We start from the raw sequence: 20,845 nt of genomic DNA, 5'->3' as shown, positions 1-20,845 counted from the left end.
TGGTTTATAATTAATAAAATTGTAGCAAATCTGGTAGCAAATGACCATTTGCTACCAGACTTTCACCATGTAATCAAGTCACACCACAGCTCAGTTGTTACCTGGAGCATAATATTAAAATAGTTTAAACATCCATGCTTTAATTGGCATATTTAACTGATGTTTCCTTAACGGACCAACTTATACAGGGCTTTGACCCACATATTTTTGTAAAACTATATCTTGGTGGTTAGCATGTAAACTTCACGTAAACACTGATGATGACTGGTAAACCAGTCGAAAACTAGTTATATGATTGTGATGTAGCCCTTTTTAGGATTTTAAATATATACCTTTTATAAAGGATTTACTAATTTTTTTTGTATTACATGGTATACAGCCAACTACAGGCAAACTTTTTCCTTGTGGATTTTTAAAAAAGCTATTATTTATATTACGTCAGGTTAGAAGTTGTCAGGGACTAGTCCCTGACGACTCTGCGAACGCGCTTAGTAGTTTATTGTTTATTTGGTTTTATAAATCAATAAAGTTTTATTTATTTATCAATAAAGTTTATTTGGTTTTATACAGGGTGGGACATTAGTGTGACAAAGTACAATTACTCGTTTGTCGTAAGATATACGAAAAAAAGTTATTTAGGTAAAAGTTGGGGAACACATAGTACCATAATATAAAAATATTTTCAAATATACAGGGGCGTCCGTGTTGACAGGGTGACACAAATTTATGTTTTTTTAAATGGAACACTCTGTATATTTTGACATTTTTGGATTCTCCTCACTGTTTCCTTTCTTAAAGTATATAGTTTTGTAATATTATACGAGGTAGTTTAAAAGTTAATTACGTTTTTTTGTTAATTTCGTAGCAACATCTACACGCTGTAGAATTGTAGTGATTTGACATCAAATTTTCTATTTATATTCAAACAATTTTTAAAATAGTCTGCTACTGTTAATCATTAACAGTATAGCGAAATGTTTGATTTTAATATACAGGGTGGGTCGAAACTCGGAATGACTATTTTCTGAGTTTTCTTAAATGGAACACCCTGTATTTTAGTATTGTAATGAAATGATATTTTATGGTACTTTTTTATTTCTTAAGCATTCCCTATACCTAAGTGCTTTAATTTGTAAGTTATTCGTGATTCTTTAAGCCAAGCAAAAATGGCAACAAAAATTACGTGAAATTTTATTAGGTGGCCGTGAAAATATCCAATCAAAAATAATTTTTCGAAAAAAAATACATAATAATCTAGCCTGATCCGTAATTTATTATTATTGGATGATATATCCAAATACATTCGTAGTTAAAGTTGTTGGTGTTTAAAATATTAATCAAACATACAAAATTCTCCCTAGTTGGCTGTGACACAAAATTTGCTTAAACATTTGGCATTATACTATTTATATAGTTCCAATTGATTTGTTACCATTACTAATATTAGTTTTGCTAATAAGGAACTGATTAAAATGGCTTTGTGCTAGGAGAGTATAACAAAAATGAGCTAGTTGCAATAAAAATTTATCATCAGCAATTCCCTGATAGACGACAACCAAAATGAGAAACTTTTGAAAGTATACTAAAACGGTTTCAACAGACTAGATACTTAGATTGTAAGAACGGTTGTACTAATATGCAGATCCTCAGTGACACTAAGGATTACATTTAATTTCTTCACTTACCTAGAATAGTTTTTGTTCGATCAGATTTATCATAATCTAAGTGTCCAGTCCATTGAAACCGTTTTAGTATATTTTTAAACGTTTCTCTTCTTAGTTGTCGTCTATCAGGGAATTTCTGATGAAAAATTCTTATTGCTAGTAGCACATTTTTGTTATACTCCACTAGCACAAAAATCTAATTAATCAGTTCCTCATTAGGAAAATTTATATTAGTAATGGTAACAAAGCAACTGCAACTATAAAAATAGTATAATGTCAAATTTTTAAGGAGATTTAGTGTCATAGCCGACTAGGTAGAATATTGTATGTTTTTATTAATAACTACGAATTTATTTGGATATCTCATCCAATATTAATAAATTAAGGATCAGGCTAGATTACGATGCATTTTTTTTCAAAAAATTATTTTTGATTGAATATTTTCACGGCCACCTAATAAAATTTCACGTAATTTTTCTTGCAATTAATGTTTGGCTTAAAGAATCACGAATAACTTACAAATTAAAGCACTTAGGTATAGGGAATGCTTAAGAAATAAAAAAGTACCATAAAATATCATTTCATTACAATACTAAAATACAGGGTGTTCCATTTAAGAAAACTAAGAAAATACTCATTCCGAGTTTCGACCAACCTGTATACTAAAATTTAACATTTCGCTATATTGTTAATGTTTAACAATAGTAGACAATATTAAAAATCGTTTGAACATAAAATAAAAATTTTATGACAAATCACTACAATTCTACAGGGTGTAAATTTTGCTACGAAATTAACAAAAAAACGTAATTATCTTTTAAACTACCTCGTATAATATTACAAAACCATATATTTTAAGAATGGAAACATTGAGCATAATCCAAAAATGTAAAAATATACAGGGTGTTCCATTTAAAAAAACATAAGTTTGTGTCACCCTTTCAATACGCACGTCCCTGTGTATTTGAAAATATTTTTAAATTATGGTCCTATTAGTGCCCCAACTTTTACCTAAATAACTTTTTTTCGTATCTCTTACGAGAAACGAGTAATTGGACTTTGTCATACTAATGCCCCACCCTGTATGTATAAAAAATAAATATAATATTTCAGTTAAATAAAGGAAGAGTTGCAATACTGAATTTTAGGTCCCCAGACAAGCCGAGTGTAATATCGTAGTGTTGATAACTCAATTTGTGAAAAATTTGCATTTGTATCACTGTTTTCCCAAAGCTTGGATCGATCAAAAATATTAATTCTGTTTTTATGTAATTCACTCGATAGTTTTATATTTCTTAACCTTACGTGATATTAAATCTTCTTAACAATATTAACTTTGAAATGAATGTCGACTCGATTCAAGTTCTCTGTTTAACCCAGATATGACAATATCGAAAGGCACCGCTAGGAAAATATTCCAATATACGGTTCAGATAACCTGTATGAAACGAGTCTTTGTATTCTAATACAGAGTATGGCATTAGTAAAATTAGAAAATCTATGGTTTCGTTTTGACTTACATCTGTCTCCTGCCATCCCCCGATAGTACTATTTCTAAGTCTACTTGTTGTCAAGGAGGTTCTGTAGAAGACAAGTTTACACCGAAACGTCCGTAGTTCTCGGTACAAAAATAAAACTATACCGTAGTATGGTTAGAACGCCCTCTAACGGGGAATAGACAGAGCCTCCTTGACAACAGGTAGACCTAGAAATAGTACTATCGGGGCATGGCAGGAGACAGATTTAAGTCAAAACGAAACCGTAGATTTTCTAATTTTTCTAACGCCATATACTCTGTATTAGAGTACAAATATTCGTTTCATACAGGTTCTCTGAACCGCATATTGAAATGTTTTTCTAGCGGTGCCTTTTGATATTGTCATATCTGGGTTAAACAGAGAACTTGAATCGAGCCGACATTCATTTCACTTATTCCCCGTTAGAGGGCGTTCTAACCATACCAAGTTATAAATAGTTTTATTTTTGTACCGAGAACTACGGACGTTTTGGTGTAAATTTGTCTTCTGTAGAGCCTCCTTGACAACAGGTAGACCTAGAAATAGTAATATCGGGGGATGGCATGAGACAGATTTAAATCAAAACGAAACCGTAGATTTTTTAAATTTAATATTAACTTTGTTGTGACTTTTTTTTAAATTTATTTATTACCGTTCTATATTTATCTTTATATTCGTGTGTTTGTGTGGAGAAATGCAATTAGGGAAGCCGACCCCGCATAGGGATAAGGCAAAGAGAATGCTGATGATTTATCTTTATATTCGTAATAGTCTGTATGGTTTCAAGCTGTTTAATGTTGAGTCTATCAATCTCCTCAATAGTGAAAAAAGATTAAACACTTCAATAAATTAACTTTATAAAATACGTTCACGGGATAATAGCCATTTCCTAATTAATACCACTGACACTCTGACAGTACGTATCAATACTATGTATCAATACTACTTGAGAATTATTCGTGATGCATGGGAAAAGTTAGAGTAGAAGAACTATACTATTAAATTTTCGATATTTCGGGGACCTAATATCGCTATGTCGTTTTAAGTATGTTTCTCTAACTTCTTACCGCTTAAAGTGAATACATATGTTAAATCCTTTCCGATACTGTACATACAGTTATGGTGGTACGTGATGATTTAAACTGCTCTGGTGATGGGGTTGACTATCAGGAATACACTATATACTCATAACTACTTTATTTGATTGAATAATACCGTATAAATGTATTCAGTTGATAGATTATATTATTCTGCTCTAACGGCAGCAACCTCCCAAACCTAACTAACTAATTCGACTGACCCACTAATCACTCAAATCTGATCGTGTTCCCATATTTATCAAATACTTCGTTTTGTAAATATGTTTGTATACAGGGTGTTTCATTAATAATTGTCCATATAGTAACTGGAGAAACCTTAGCACAAAATACGAAGGTTTAACCTAAAAGACTTAAATACAATATGGTTCCTTACTGAGTTACAGGGTGTTTTATCTAACAATTTAAAAACTGTTTTTGCTCAGCATTTTAAAACTATTCGACGTATCCTTTTCATACTTGGCAGGAAGTATAGGTACTGTAAAAACTATTAAATTGTGTTAAACAAACGTTTCTGGCTATTACTAGAGGCGTACAACAGGGGAAAGTGGATGGTTGACCCTTTCCAAATTCTACGCCACTGGCGGAATTGCTATTTTAGTTCAATTTTTGGATTCTCCAATATTTTCTATGAAAATAGTATACTCTTCAGTCGTAACGATAAAGTCATTAGTTTTCGAGATCTTTGAAGTTAAAAAGGAAACGACACGGTTATTTTGATTAATGTATTGTGTCGCTCCATTTTTAATTTCAAATATCTCGAAAACTAATCATTTTATCGTTACGAATGAAGAGTATATTATTTTCATAAAAAGTATTGGAAAATCAAAAAATTTAACTAAAATAGCAAATTCGTCAGTGGCGTAGAATTTGGTAAGGGTGAACCAGACACTATCCCCTGTCGTACGCCTCTGGTAGTAGCTAGAAACGTTTATTTATCTTAATTCAGTAGGATGTACAGTACTTACACTTTTTGTCAAGTATGATAAGGATACGCCAAATAGTTTTAAAGTACTGGGTACAAATAATTTTTAAATTTTAATCATATGAATCATATCATAAATTAATCAAAATAACTGTGCCGTTTCGTATTCAACTTCAAATATCTCGAAAACTAATGACTTTATCGTTACCAATGAAGAATAGGTCATTTAAGTAGAAAGTATTGGAAAATCTAAAAATGGTACTAAAATAGTAATTCCTCCAGTGGCGTAGAATTTGAGAAGCGTCAACCATTCACTATCCCCTGTCGCACGCCTCTGGTAGTAGCTAGAAACGTTTGTTTATCATAATTTAGTAGCGTGTATAGTCTTCGCACTTATTGCCAAGTATGAAAAGGATACGTCGAATAGTATTAAAATTCTGAGCAAAAATAGTTTTTAAATTTTTAGATAAAACACCCTGTAACTCAGTAAGGAACCACATTTTCTTTAAGTGTTTTAGGTTAAATCTTCGTATTTCATGCTAAGGTTTCTCCAGTTACTATATGGACAATTATTAATGAAACACCCTGTATATTCTCGTTAGTGTGTCAAAATGAATAATCGACCTTGTTGATCTAAGCAAAACGTGGACTTTAACTAAGGTGTTCCTACTTTGCAATTATTATAACAAATATGCGTAATGTTTATTGTTTTATAAATAAATATCTAACGAATACTTTAGTTAATTTAAGGATTTTTAAAAGATTTTAATAATGAGATAAATCCCATTATACAGTGAGCACGTAAAGGTTGGAATTAATTCATTTTCCCAAGAATGGACGTTTTTGGAAAAAAATCCCGAAACAGGTCGATTTCTATTTTTAAATTAAAACTTTTTGGCATATATATCGTACTAGTGACGTCACCCAAATGGGCTTGATGACGCCATCGATGATTTTTTTAAATGAGAATAGGGGTCATGTGATAGCTCGTTTGAAAAGTAATTCAATTCTCTATTCAGTAGTATAAACATTAACGTAATTATTTATACAGGGTATCCAAAAAGAAATTGTTGAATTAAATTTATTGACTTAAAAAGAAGAATGTATGTATTTTATTTAATTCAAAATACATGTTACTGCTCTCAGAAAACAGAAAAAAATGTTTATTTAAAAAATAGTTATCGCTTTTCGCTTAAATTAAATGTTCAAACTGTCAAGAGGCAGGTGGGTAGCTGCATTAATTTTGAATTTAAGCAAATGCAATATTTATTTATTACGTAAACATTTTTTTCTGTTTTTCTGAGAGCAGTAAAATGTATTTTGAATTAAATAAATTACATACATTCTTCTTTTTGTCAATAAATTTAATTCAAAAAAAAATTTTTGGGCACCCTGTATAAATAATTATGTTATGTTTATACTACTGAATAGAGAATTGAATTACCTTTCAAATGAGCTATCACACGACCCCTATTCTCATTTAAAAAAATCATCGATGACGTCATCCCGCCCAGATGGGTGATGTCACTAGTATGATATATATGTCAAAAAGTCGTAATTTAAAAATAAAAATTGACCTGTTTCGGGATTTTTTTCCAAAATCGTCCATTCTCGAGAAAATGAATTTATTCCAACCTTTACGTGCTCACTGTATATTAGGGTGGAGCGAAGTTGATCGATATTTTTCATTTTTCTTTTTTTGAAATGGGCTAGTACCCAAAAGTTGTCTATTAGGTAGTATATTATAGGGAAAAAAAAGAAACCCCCTGTGTTGTAATTTGGAGGTTCCCCCTGGGACTTGAAATTTGCCTATAACGTTGTATACATTAATAGCAGCTCTTCACTTGTATTTTATATTTTATCATTAAAATGCAACCCAGAACTCACCACGAGGAGGTGGCTGCTAAACGAATTCCACCACCACCCCCTCCGCCACCGCCCTCCACCCCCAAAAATTCTTTTCACCCCCTAACTCATAATGTAAATATGGTATTATATAGTGTCTAGTGAGTACTCACGTTTTGTATTAAAATGCGGCATCTGTTGTCGTGAGTCTAATCTTGATTTGATAAATCCATCCCTGTTGTCCTCCCCACGGACCGCCATAGAAGCTTCGGTAACCAGTCTGACACATCGTTCAACTGCTTGAGTATTACATGGATATTTAACAATTCATTTGATCTGGCACTCCTATCATAGCTAAAATGTCTTTGTTAGAAATATTAGCTAGTAATGGAGATTCCGTCAGCCTGCAAGACTGCCAATCGATGAGTTCCACAAAGTCTGTGGCATTAAAATAAATTTTTGGAATAGTAAAAAATCTTATATATTGATTATTCTGATTTTGCTGACGAATTTTCAAGAGACGACGATAACCTAGCTCCCTTATGGACTTGGTTTCATCTGTTACCACCGCAAGTAACAGATTTTCTGGATGAGCATAGAAACCGTTTCGCTGAATGACGGGATCAATAATTTCCAAAAGTTTCTTGTCAAAATTTCTGGACCATCTAATCATATTCAACAGATGACGAGGACCGTCCTTACATAACGGCTTTAGGTTAATATGGAACCATAAAGGTACGTACACCTTTAGTACGTATTCGCTTAGAATTTGAAGATTACTTGAGACTTCATTTGTGGATATATAAAGTCTAAGTATCCTATTTGCAGCTGTTAGCCAACGGGAATGGGATAATTTGCCCGGGTTTCGATTGGCTAGGCTCTCCGTGCAAATGCCAGAAGTAACAGTTTGACATATATCCCACAAATATTTTTGATCGGTACTTAGATCATCAGGAACAAGCACTGGAAAGTTTCCACTCTGTATTGGATTAAATGACACAACTGGCAAATTTTCACAGCTTTCTAAAGCTTTTCCAATGGTACCAGAATATCCGCTAGGTCCTGTTGAAGGCCCATCTAACTTTTGAAATAAGTGCCTTAGGGGTAATTCATTTGCGTGAAAAAGGCAGATCAACCACTGCACGGGGCGTTTAAGATATATTTCCACCATTCTTATGGCACCATTTTTATTTCCAGTGTTCACAACTGTTCCGTCATATCCGATAGCATTTAAATGGGAAAAGTCCACCTTTGTCTCTAAGAAATTTACGATTGCTTGTTTAATATGAGATGCAGTTCCAGACTGCGGCGTCACATGTACTATATACTTGACGGGGGAGAATCAAACTGATGTTGTAAACCATAAAAATACCGTGTATGTAATATATCTTATTATTGTAAAATTCGAAGCGTTCGGGGAACCTCTGAAATATTTTTAATTTATTTGTGCTTTTACCACGTTATTTTGTATACCGATAGACAACTTTTGCACACTACCCCACTTCAAATTTCGAAAATTGAATTTTTCGCTCCACCCTACTGTATATTGCACAAATATACAGAGATCTGCATCAGTCTAACTACTATAACATTTTTTTTTATAATTTGTAGATGTTGCTGTTGTGCGCCCTGTCGTAAGCACTCGTCATCTCCACAAATTGTAGACGACAATTGTTGCCAATGTAATTTCGCAGCGTTGGACAAATTAAGCGAAATCGGAGATATTGAAATAATATACGCTACTTACCACGTAGATATAGGACAGACACCCTTTTTCGTAGCCTTAGATTATGATAGAAAAAAAGTTGTGATAAGTATTAGAGGCACCTTATCTATGAAAGTAAGCTTTTCGTATAAAGTAAAAAAACAGACGTACTCTCAATCATTTATTGTAACTTCCGACGACCGGTTTCGCTTTCTAAAGTATGCGGAGCATCTTTAGGTCAACGGTTACAAGTCACTAGATGCTACAAATAAAAACCAGAGTTAGAACAATGTCTGGTTGTAAAAGATGCTAAAGATCCATAAGATCAAGCCAATATTGAACAACATACATAAAAGTAGTTAAGACAGCAGACATATACATATGCATGTACACTCGGGGGCGGCAACAAACGTCCCCAAGCTGACAAGCACATGCAGATGTATGTCGTCTGTAATAATGCAATGCAATAATAAATAATAATAATAATGCATTATTACAGAAGACATACATCTGCATGTGCTTGTCAGCTTGGGGACGTTTGTTGCCGCCCCCGAGTGTACATGCATATGTATATGTCTGCTGTCTTAACTACTTTTATGTATGTTGTTCAATATTGGCTTGATCTTATGGATCTTTAGCATCTTTTACAACCAGACATTGTTCTAACTCTGGTTTTTATTTGTAGCATTTAGTGACTTGTAACCGTTGACCTGAAGATGCTCTGCATACTGTTTAGAGCGAAACCGGTCGTCGGAAGTTACAATAAATGATTGAGAGCACGTCTGTTTTTTACTTCATTCAAAATGAACTCTCACATGCAACCCATTCAACATTTTAAGCTTTTCGTGTTTAACGGATGATTCATTTAGAGGTACTTTTTCAAAAAGAAAAAACAATGAAAAAAATGAATTTTATTTGAAAATCATTATTATCATGCAAAAGAGCCATTCTTTACAATTACTTCTTAATGATAATTTCTTTTAAATGTTGGCCGTGACTGCAGTTGATATGGTCCATTCTGAAATTCCAATTTTCGATGACGCGTTCGAGCATTTCGTTTGTTATTTGACCAATGATTCGAGTAACATTGGCCTCCAAAGCCTCAATCGTAGCCAGTTTATTCATGTAGAGAAACAAAGTAAGGTATCAATCGAGGTAGCACAGAAAACGACAATAAATATCGCTTCCGTACCACCAGATTGACAACAGGTGGAATACTTTCTTTGGTTACAACCTCCCGAGATTTTCAAAAATTATAAATCATACAGGATGCCGAGGAAATTAGGATGAGAGAATTTTAAATGGAGGTTGTAACCAAAGAAAGTATTCCACCTGTTGTCAATCTGGTGGTATGGGAACGATATTTATTGTCGTTTTCTGTACTACTTCGATTGATAACTTACTTTGTTTTTCGGTAGATGGCTCTAGTACATCTGTGCCGTTTCTTTCTTTGCAATTCGGAAAGGCCCAAACTGTGATGCCTGGGGAAATCGGAGAGAAGAGGATATGGGACTACTGATGAGGAGGAAAAAATCTCCGAAACCGGTATAGACTCTTCCTGCACTCTCCGATTTAACCAGAGTATTATGCAGCTGCTGCATTTTCGTGTTGCAAAGAAATTGAAAATGTTTATACATTTTTATTCATGTAGACTTTGGACTTTAGGTAGCCCCAAAGGAAAAAGTCGTAGATGTGTGATGTCATATCATCTAGGCGGCCAATTCACTGTCTCGTTCTCGGAGTAAAGCCATGTTTTTACGGACTGTGTGGCAAGCGGTGCCATCTTGTTGGAACTAAATGTCCAGACCACGAGCTTCAATTTCCGGCACCAAATAGTCCGTTATCATGGCGCGATAATGGTCTCCATTCACAGTAAAATTCTGGCCGGCCTGCTTCTATTTTAAAGAAATATGAACCGACGATTCCACCGCCAAAAAACCACACCAAAGAGTTTCTCTGGATGTAATGGCAACTCTTGAACCTCTTCGGGTTGCTTATCACTCCAAATATGGGCATTTTGTTTATTCGCGTAGACGCGTACCCATTAAGCCAAAAATGGGCCTTATCGGAAAACAATTTTTTTTAGAAAACAGTCGATCTTCTGCAAGCTTATCAAGGGCCCATCGACTGAAACGGTGACGACTCGGAAGGTCAGTCGGCTTCAGATCTTGCACCAATAATAGTTATTTATGAAACAGTTCGTGAAGTATGCTTTTTGCGAACGCACGCGATGTTTAGAGCACGAGCGACAATGGAGCGAGTGCTATACATCGCGTAAGTTCGCAAAAAGTACTGCACGCACAGTTTCATACAATGTTTTATCTACAATAAACAAATAAAAAAACTGTAACTCTTCGTCACTGGAATTCATTTCTATTCTACAATTTTTAGAACTTTGACATTTAAAAATTCTAACTTCTTTCAAACCACAAAACTGTCAAAACTTTTGTTGTAATTTATTGCTCACATTTTATCACCATGACAACGCGAAAGTTAAAGGATATTTGATTATATGAAAGTGTGCCAAATAGCCCGATAAGAGAACACAAAATTTTACGAAAACCTTCAAAAAATTAAAGGAAGGATGAAAATTTGAGAATAGATAGTTGAAATTGTCTATTATTATATAAGAAAAAGTTTACAATTCAACATCCCCTCCATTTTACAAAAATTGGGAAATACGGGGTGAAAAATATTTTCTCGGGAGTGAAAAAATATACGTTTAAAATAGGCCCGGAATTGGATAAAATGACTAATTCTAAGCAACTTTTGTTCTATAGAGTTTTTTCACTAAGTCAATACTTTTCGAGTTATTTGCGAGTGAATATGTTCATTTTTAACAAAAAAAAAACATTTTTTTTATGGACATGTTTATGGACGGTTTCGCAGATAACTAAAAAAGTAAGTATTCTAGCGAAAAAAATATTCTTCGTAAAAATATAGCCTATGAAAAATTGAACAAAATGGTGTACGCACGAGGTCTGCAGACCCAGTATAACCAGAGTTGTAACTAATGAAAAGTAGGTTCTTCTTCGTCTAATTCCAAATCGAATATTTCAATGTGAAATAACCAAAAACAGCATTTTTTGGAGAATTCATTACAACTTTTTTAAAGTGTTTAAAAAAAGGTTTATTTTTATTTTTTTTTAAATTTCTAACATTAAAAATAAGTGAGTGACGCTCAAAATATTGTTGGTCCTTTTTATTTTTTGGTACAAAAATCGCGAAAATCACCCCCTAATTAGCTTCCCAAATAAAATTAATCGTTACCGCTTCACAAGTTACTTTACTTAAGTGTGGTTTATATTATCTATAAGTTTCATTGGTTCAAAGTGCTCAGTTTTGAAAAAAAATTGGGTTTAAAATAAAACATTTTTTTTTAATTTTGAAAACAAATGGAATTGTTTTTGGAATTAACTTAAAAATTATTAGTAATACCAAAAATCGTAAAGAGTAATAAAATGTACGTTTTGCTTTTCTGAATATTTTTACTTTTTTGTTTTCTTGTTATACAAAAATTGGTTATGCTATGGCTGTTCAAAATTTGCCTATACTCGTGATTAGTTACTCGTTCAAGCCATTTTAACTTCAGCTTTTTCAAAAATAAGCACTTTGAACCGATGAAACTTACAGATCATATAAATAATACATAAGCAAAGTAACTTGTGAAGTGGTAATGATCAAATTTATTTGTGTTGCTAATTAGGGGATGATTTTCGCGATTTTTTTACCAAAAAATAGAAGGGACCAACAATATTTTGAGCGCAACTTTACAAGTTTTTTTAAAAAACAAAAATAAACCTTTAAAAAAGTTGAAATGAATTTTCCCCGAAAAGTGCTCCGTTTTTGGGTTATTTCACATTGAAATATTGGATTTGGAATTTGATGACGAAGAACCTACATTTCATTAGCTACAACTCTGCTTCTACTGGGTCTACAGACCTCTTGCGTAGGTACACCATTTTTTTCAGTTTTTTATATGCTGTATTTTTGCTAAGACTATTTTTCGATGAAATACTTACTTTTTGAGTATCTCCGAAAAACCGTCTCTAAACATGTTTTTTTCTGTTAAAAATGAACATATTCACTTGTAAATAACTCGAAAAGTATTGACATGGAAAAAACTCTAAAATAAAAGTTGCTTAGAATTAGTAATTTTATTTAATTCCGGACTTATTTTGAATGTATATTTTTCACCTTCGAGAGGGGGTATTCCCCTCCATTTTTGAAAATTGGAGGAAATGTAGAATTTTAAACTTTTTCTTATATAATAATAGACAATTTCAACTACCTATTCCCAAATTTTCATCCTTCCTTTATTTTTTTAGGGTCAGATTTTTCTTTGATCGGGCTAAAAAAACAGTGCGAAAAAGTAAATCCCATTTAAAATACATTGTTACTTCACGCACACTTTAAATCCTTCACGCACTGCTATCTGTAATGACAGTTTTCACAAACTAAAACTTATACATAATATAAGATAGAGTAGATAAATAGAATTTTGAATGCATTGAAATCATGATCCTTACGTAAAATACGCCAAGTTGTTGCAAATGACAAGCCAAGCTGTTGAGAACGGCAACGAATCGATTCTTCATTATTTTCGCGTACACTATATTTTCTTCAGTACGTGCTGAATGTGGTCTATTAGGTCCCGTGTTATCCAATAATGGAAATTGGGTTTCAAACTTACTGATGGTATAGCGAATTGTGCGTTCGCTCTAAGCTCAAGAAACACATTACTCGTAGAATGTCCATCTTCGTAATACAGCTGAATAGTTTCTAGACGTTGCGTTGTGCTGGGATAAGTCTTTCCATGATGAAATTTCACAAAATACTGAACAAAAACTCCACGTTAGGTGACACGATTCATGCACTACCTCCCATCAAACCCCCACCAAAAAAAGTACCTCTAACTGAATCGCCTATTATGAAGTTAGCTGTGACATTGCAATACAAATTTTTTAGGATATTTTGACGGATTTGAATGCCGAGGGAGAAACCTTACCATTGGATCCTCCAAGAGAAGATTGGTTGGGGCATAAAGGTATGGTCCTAGCAGCCCAATATATTTTGGATAAATTAGATGAAGAGCAACTAGTCGAAAGAGCTTGGGAGCATAATCCCGAAAGGGGAACTGCTGATTTTGAACTGGTCATTGTTGGGCATTCATTAGGTAATATTTATATTATATAATATTCTTTAATATTCTAATTATACAGTGCACTGGAATAAGTGTTTAAGTGAATAATTTATTTTTAACATAACACGTCGATTTTTAAAATAATCATAGTATATTATAGCATCAAAGTTTCGAACTTTACGCGATCACTCTTCAGGTAACAGTCATAGCTTATGACTGACAACTGATTTTTTAAATGGAAAAGTACATCATGTGACACCTCATTCAAATGCTTTTGAAATACTGATTACAAAAATGTATAATACTTGCGCAAAATTTCGGTCCAATGCTTTTTAAATGCATTCATTTTTTTTTAATCCTGAGAAAACTATACTTAAAGTATTTTTGAAAAATTTAAACGCAGAATGGAAAGATTACATTATTACCTAGGGCCGAAAGTCCCTGAAAACTTCAATAATGTTTATTTTAATAAGTTACAGGGGTGAAAAAGAAAAGAAAATTGAGTATAATCTTTTATTTCAAATATATCATTCAAAAGTAACTTTTTGTTTATTCTAAAGACTTTCGGTCCTCGGTAATAATGTAATCTTTCATTCTGCGTTTAAATTTTTCAAAAATACTCATTATTTTTCTCAAAGGATTCGAAAAAAATTAATGCATTTAAAAAGCATTTGACTGAACTTTTGCGCAAGTATTATACATGTTTGTAAGCAGTATTTCAAAAGCTTTTAAATGAGATGTCACATGATGTACTCTCCCATTTAAAAAAACCAAAGTTATGACTGTCACCTGAAGAGGGATCGCGTAATTCGAAACATTGATGCTATAATATACTATAATTATTTTAAAAATCGACCTGTCCGAGCGTTTTGCTTATGTGCTAAAAATAATTAAGTTAAAATAAATAAGTAACACTTATTCCAGCGCACTGCATATACTGACAGTGTTAATAAACATAATATACAGTCCGTTTAATTTACTTACCGTTGCACGTCATTATTTACGTTAGACATCTAAGTTGACATTGTTGCCCAATTACAAAAAATTTTTGAATTCATTTTAAATCAAATACATCACACAATTTTTGCGGAAGTGGATTATACAGCAAAACAAATTAATATTCAATGTAAATAAATAAAAACTTTAGAAATAGAAAACACGAATTAAGTTATAATCTTACGTTAAAGTACATAATAAAAACAGTAAATATAATGTAACAAATACTTATAGTAAAGAATATAAACAAATATGAAATGTCATCACCGCAACTGTCAAATAAATGCTACCAATTTATGCCAAAATATCACCTTCGTTCGATTATAGTTACAGTGTATTCCGAACAAATGTGCTTCATAAAAACGCTTTATAATCCATTTATACAAATTAAATGAAACATATTAGCACCATCAATGGTGAGAGTATTTTAAGTTGTAGTGATGTGAAGTTTTTGGGAGTGACCTTTGACTCTCATTTATCGTTTAAGACTCATTGTTGGAATGTATGTAAAAAACTCAACTCTAAGTGTTATCAATTGAGAAACTTGAGTAGAACACTTAGTCAGCACCATCTTCGTCTTTTTTATTTTGCTGAAATACAGTCCACAATGAGTTATGGTATAACTGTCTGGGGTGGCTCTCCTAATATAAAGGATGTTTTCAAAGCCCAAAAGCGTATTGTGAGATGTCTTGCGGGTGTTTCGTGTGGTTGTTCATGCAGAGGCCTATTTAAGGAGTTAAATATATTAACAGTGTATGGAATCTACATTTTCGAGTTACTGCTACTGATTTATAAGAACAAAACAACTTTTTTATGTAACAGCGATATTCATTCACATAATACACGAAATAAGAGACAATATGTTGTACCATACCGACATCTAGAATTAAGCAATCCACTGTTTGTGGTTTACAATTGTTTAATAAATTACCTCAAAAATTAAAAAATATAAATTCAACTACGGAGTTTAAAACCAAAGTTAAAGATTACTTAGTGACCATGTGTCCGTATACACAGGGTGAGTATTATGATGGTGTGAATACCCAAGCTGTAAGACAATGACCACAATTACTTTAATTATTTTAATTTTTATTACGTTTTCTGTTTATATTGTATATTTTTATATGTACTTTTAATGTTTTAAATACTTCATTTTGTTTGTTCTATACTTCTATATAACTATTTACTGACTTGCTATAAACATTATTATGTAACTTATAGCTAAATAAACTATATATCTATCTATCTATCTATCTATCTATCTATCTATCTATCTATCTATCTATCTATCTATCTATCTATCTATCTATTATAGTGTATTTCATTAAGTTAACATTAATAGAAATCTTTAAATATTATTTCTACGAGTATATAATAAAATATTCCTAGTGGCTGTAACGTCAGTGTACTCGACAAAGTGATTCTAAAAAAGAACACACCCACCGCCTAAATATTTCGTGTTGGTATCATGTGACGTCTCGGGCTATGACTCGGATGACGTGCAACGGTAAATAAATTAGATGGACTATAAATCAGTATACGTCTTCTCTGACTAGATTTTAAAGAATGAAACATAAATTTTAGACGGTAATTTAATATGGGACCTAATGGGATATAAAGTGATTACTATAGTATTACTGTTTGATATTCAAAGTTTGATATAAAAACGTCGTAACTAAAGAACTTTTACCAGTTGATCCATATCATTTTGTATATTTTAAAAGCGTCGTGAATAACTTTGGAAAAGTTTTTATATGTGTGCAAACTGATAGGACGCTAGTTTTTTAGATCTGTTTTTTATCCTTTCTTGTAATTATCTACTTTATAATGACTTCATTGTTCCATTGAGAAGGGATTTTTCCTTGGTAGACGCATGCGGTGAAAAGTTTGGCATAAGGCTGGATATTTCCAAACTGCAGACTACTCTTACTACAATTTTGTAATAATCAAGTATATGAAATCAAGAATTATGTGATGGATAATTCTCACGCTAATACTCAACATCTGATGAAGTTATTTAAATGTTGTACACTTATTTACTTTAGAGCAGAGTCCAACTGCATTATAATATTATATCATCTAATAATATTAGTCCGTTCTTTAACGGTAAAATATTGCAAAACCTCTAAATTTTAAAGAACCGCTTGGATTGCCATGAAATTTGGCATACACATAGCTAATAAGTCAAAGAAAAAAAGTGATATTGTGCCGATATGTGCTTTTGCCCTGGGGGTGGTTTTCACCCCCCTCTTGGGGGTGAAAAAATATTCGTCCAAAGAAAGTCAGGAAATGGATAAACTAGCTAATTTTAAGTAACTTTTGTTTTATAGAGTTTTTTCACTAAGTCAATACTTTTCGAGTTATTTGGCAGTGAATATGTTCATTTTTTCAACAAAATAACCACGCTTTTAGACGGTTTTTCGCAAATAACTCAAATAGTAAGTATTTTGTCGAAAAAACATTCTTAGCAAAAATATAGCCTGGAAAAAATTTTAAAAAATGGTGTATATATCACGTCTCTACACCTAGCACAAGCAGAGTTATAGCTAATGAAAAATAAGTTCATATTCGTCAAATTCCAAATGGAATACTTTAACGTGAAATAACCAAAAATGAAGCACATTTCGGGGAAAACTCATTACAACTTATTTAAAGTGTTTAAAAAAAGATTCATTTTTGTTTTATAAAAAAAATTCTAACATCAAAATTAAACAAGTTACGCTCAAAATAAAGTTAGTCTCTTTTGGTTTTTGTAAAAAAATCGAGAAAATCACCCCCAAATTAGTATCTTAAATGAACTTAATCGTTACGACTTCACAAGTTTCTTGACTCGTGTGTATATTGTTTATATGCTCTGTAAGTTTCATCGGTTCAAAGTCCTTATTATTGAATGGGCTGTAATTAAAAGAGGTTGAACGAGTCACTGATCACGAATGTATGCAAATTTAGAAACACCAAATCTCAATCAATTTTTTTCTAACAGAAAACCAAAAAAATACATGATATTCAGAAAAGCAAATCTGACTTTTTTTGTTTTTCGAGATTTTTGGTATCTAACAATTTTTAAGTTATTTTGAAAAAAAGCATATTTTTCAAAATTTAAATTTTTAAAAATTTTACTTTGAAACCAAATTTTTTCAAAAATAAGCACTTTAAATCGATGAAACTTACAGATCATATAAACACAACATACGTAAAATAATTTGTGGAGCGGTAACGATTAATTTCATTTAAGTTGCTAATTAGGGGGTGGTCTTCCCGATTTTTTTTTACAAAAACAAAAGGGACTATATAGCACAATGCGCAGATTCAAGCGATTCTAATCTAATGGATTCTGTTCCTTGTCGAAATTTATCACTTTGACATTTATCACCACTAAACACCGGCTGCAAAAGCCTCTTTTTACTTTAACTCGTTACGATAGAGTAGCAGTGGACTTATTTTATTACAGGTGACATTTTATCATAATGAATTACATACATGAACAATCTAAAGTCATCCTAGATAAAATGTTCTGAGGAGAATAGGTACAGATAGGCAACTACTAAAAATTATTATTAAAGTCAGAAAAGTTAGCTACCTAGGACACATAATGAGAAACGAAAAATACCCCCTCGCGTAACTGATTATCCAGAGGAAGATTAAAGAAAGACGGAGTGCCGGTAGTTGTCAGATTTAATGGCTTAAAAATAAATGGCTTATGCCTGGTTGCACCAACAGATCTTAAGCTCCAGCTTAGCTAAGCTCTACTTATAGATAGGGCCTCCTTGAGTATCACTTACGTTGCACCATAATTATAGATTCTTACCTTATTATCAGTTATATCCATTATTATATTATGGTATTCTTATTGTAATATATTATAATTATATTATATTAATTCTTATGATATTCTCGACTTAAGCTTAAGATCTGTTGGTGCAACCGGGCATAAATCATCCGGGAATTTTACTGAACCATCACGTAAATCGTGTATCGCTATTATTTCTTATTAAAATATGAATACATTGTTATTTTAGGTGCCGGAACTGCTAGCATATTAGGTATATTGCTGAGGCAAAGACATCCGACTCTTCAGTGTTTTTGTTATTCCCCACCCGGGGGTTCCTTATCTACACCTGCCGTGGACTACACCAAACAGTTTACTGTGTCTGTGGTAGTAGGTAAAGATGTAGTTCCGAGGATTGGGCTGTATCAAATGGAAACTCTTAGAACGGATCTTATTAATGCCATAAAACGAAGCGTTGATCCTAAAGTAAGTATTGTAATTTTTGTCATGGTAAATGCTATCTGTTAAGATCAGCTACAATGTGTATTTTATCACCACTTTTTGCTCAAAATAAAATGTTCTGAGGAGAATAGGTACAGATAGGCAACTACTAAAAATTATTATTAAAGTCAGAAAAGTTAGCTACCTAGGACACATAATGAGAAACGAAAAGTACGAAAATGGATTTCGATTGCAAATACTTGTTTCCATATTTCACGACTAAACGAAGACGGACAAAAATATAAAATATTACCGCTATTATAAGTTATCAAGACAAAACTGTACTTGAAAGACTTAGAAGGTTAATTAACAAGTGTCTACATCGGAAACCATAACTACTCTACCCAAATCATGGCGTCTGCGTATTACTTACACCTTAGAACCAGACTAATTGGAACTAAATGTTAGCTGTCTGTTTATAATAAAAAATTAGTTAACTGTAGAAGTAATACGTACCTTTTAGCTCGACTGGGAGCATACGAAATAGATGAATGGGAATTATGGGCAGTTATGACTAGAAATCAAATTTTCGTCGATTTCGAGCGTGTCTTTGACAGTTTAACTCATGCTGCTATATGGAAAATTTTAGAGGTAAATAACATCTCGCAAAAAATAATTTCCATTATAAAGTCACTGTACACTTAGGCGAAATACAGCGTGACACATAATGGGATCAACAGTGACGAATTTAACGTACTGGAGTCAGACAGGGATATGTGCTTTTTTCGTTTATTTTTAACATAGTTCTAGACCAGGAGTTCCCAAACTGGGGGGCGTGAGGACAAATCAGTGGGGGGAGACAAGTTGAACATTAAAATTAAATTTAGTTATTTTTCTGAAATTCAAAATTAACCGCTTGTTAAACTGTGTCTGGTAACGCAAAATAAGTAAAAGTTATCTCAAATACGTCTTTTTGACAACACTGTGAAACGCCGCATTGATGATATGACCGAAGACCGACAAAACCATGCAGTAAAATAATCGCCATTTTTTGCTACTCAGCTAGGCGAGAATACTGACATAGTACAATGTTATCAGTTAATTGTTTATGTTTGGTATATTCACAACGAAATAATGACAAACGAGCTACTCTTTTCTACAGAGTTGGAGATTGAAGACCACGAAAAGCTATTAATGTTATGAAAGCAGTGTGAGAGTTTTTTTTTGACAAACATGAACTCTCTTAGCAAAAACTGATCAGTTTATGTACATATGGCGCACCTTAAATGTTTGGTTTTCGCTCAGGCTATTTGCAATAGGGCTTTTTTTCGATTGTCATTTGTTTCGAGCTTGTGTTTAATATTAATATACACGGATTATACGAAATATGACAGAAGCTCGAAACAAATGACTGTGAATGAAAAGCCCTATTAGTAATAGAGAAAATGCTGATGTGATTGGGATAAATTGTTTTATACATCGACAAGCCTTGGCAGCAAAAACTCTTCCAAATGAACTTATTTATGGCTGTGTTAAAGTTGTGTATTAAAGTAGTGAAGTGCATAAAAGAACAGTGCGTTGATGCACTTTCGCTTCCTTTTTCGCGACCACATAGTTTTGAAGATCTGTGTTGGATCTGGTTTCTTGCCACTTTTTATATAATTTTCCCTTCTCTTTTATTTTTCCTTGAACTTCGTTTGACCACCACCAAGTCTCTTTATCCTCAAACTATTTTCCTGACGT

General features: G+C 32.6%; 1 protein-coding gene and 1 long non-coding RNA gene across 6 annotated transcripts in view; one reads left to right on the top strand and one right to left on the bottom strand.

Annotated features, from left to right (window-relative positions):
- Nucleotides 1-20,845, top strand: part of LOC126879472 (diacylglycerol lipase-alpha) — a 142,094-nt gene that overhangs the window by 51,970 nt on the left and 69,279 nt on the right. For all 5 annotated transcript variants that reach the window (XM_050642497.1, XM_050642500.1, XM_050642499.1 and 2 more), the window contains exons 8-10: nt 8,660-8,888; nt 13,722-13,929; nt 18,912-19,147. In XM_050642497.1, coding sequence (XP_050498454.1) covers nt 8,660-8,888; nt 13,722-13,929; nt 18,912-19,147 — 673 coding nt within the window. The remainder of the gene's footprint in view (nt 1-8,659; nt 8,889-13,721; nt 13,930-18,911; nt 19,148-20,845) is intronic.
- LOC126879473 (uncharacterized) overlaps nt 1-20,845 on the bottom strand; it is a 62,999-nt gene that overhangs the window by 5,201 nt on the left and 36,953 nt on the right. The window lies entirely within an intron of this gene.

The sequence above is a fragment of the Diabrotica virgifera genome, chromosome 2 (genome assembly GCF_917563875.1).
Source record: "Diabrotica virgifera virgifera chromosome 2, PGI_DIABVI_V3a".
Classification (NCBI taxonomy): Eukaryota; Metazoa; Arthropoda; class Insecta; order Coleoptera; family Chrysomelidae; genus Diabrotica; species Diabrotica virgifera.
The sequence above is the reverse complement of the archived record's forward strand: the minus strand, read 5'-3'. Positions and strand labels throughout refer to the sequence as shown.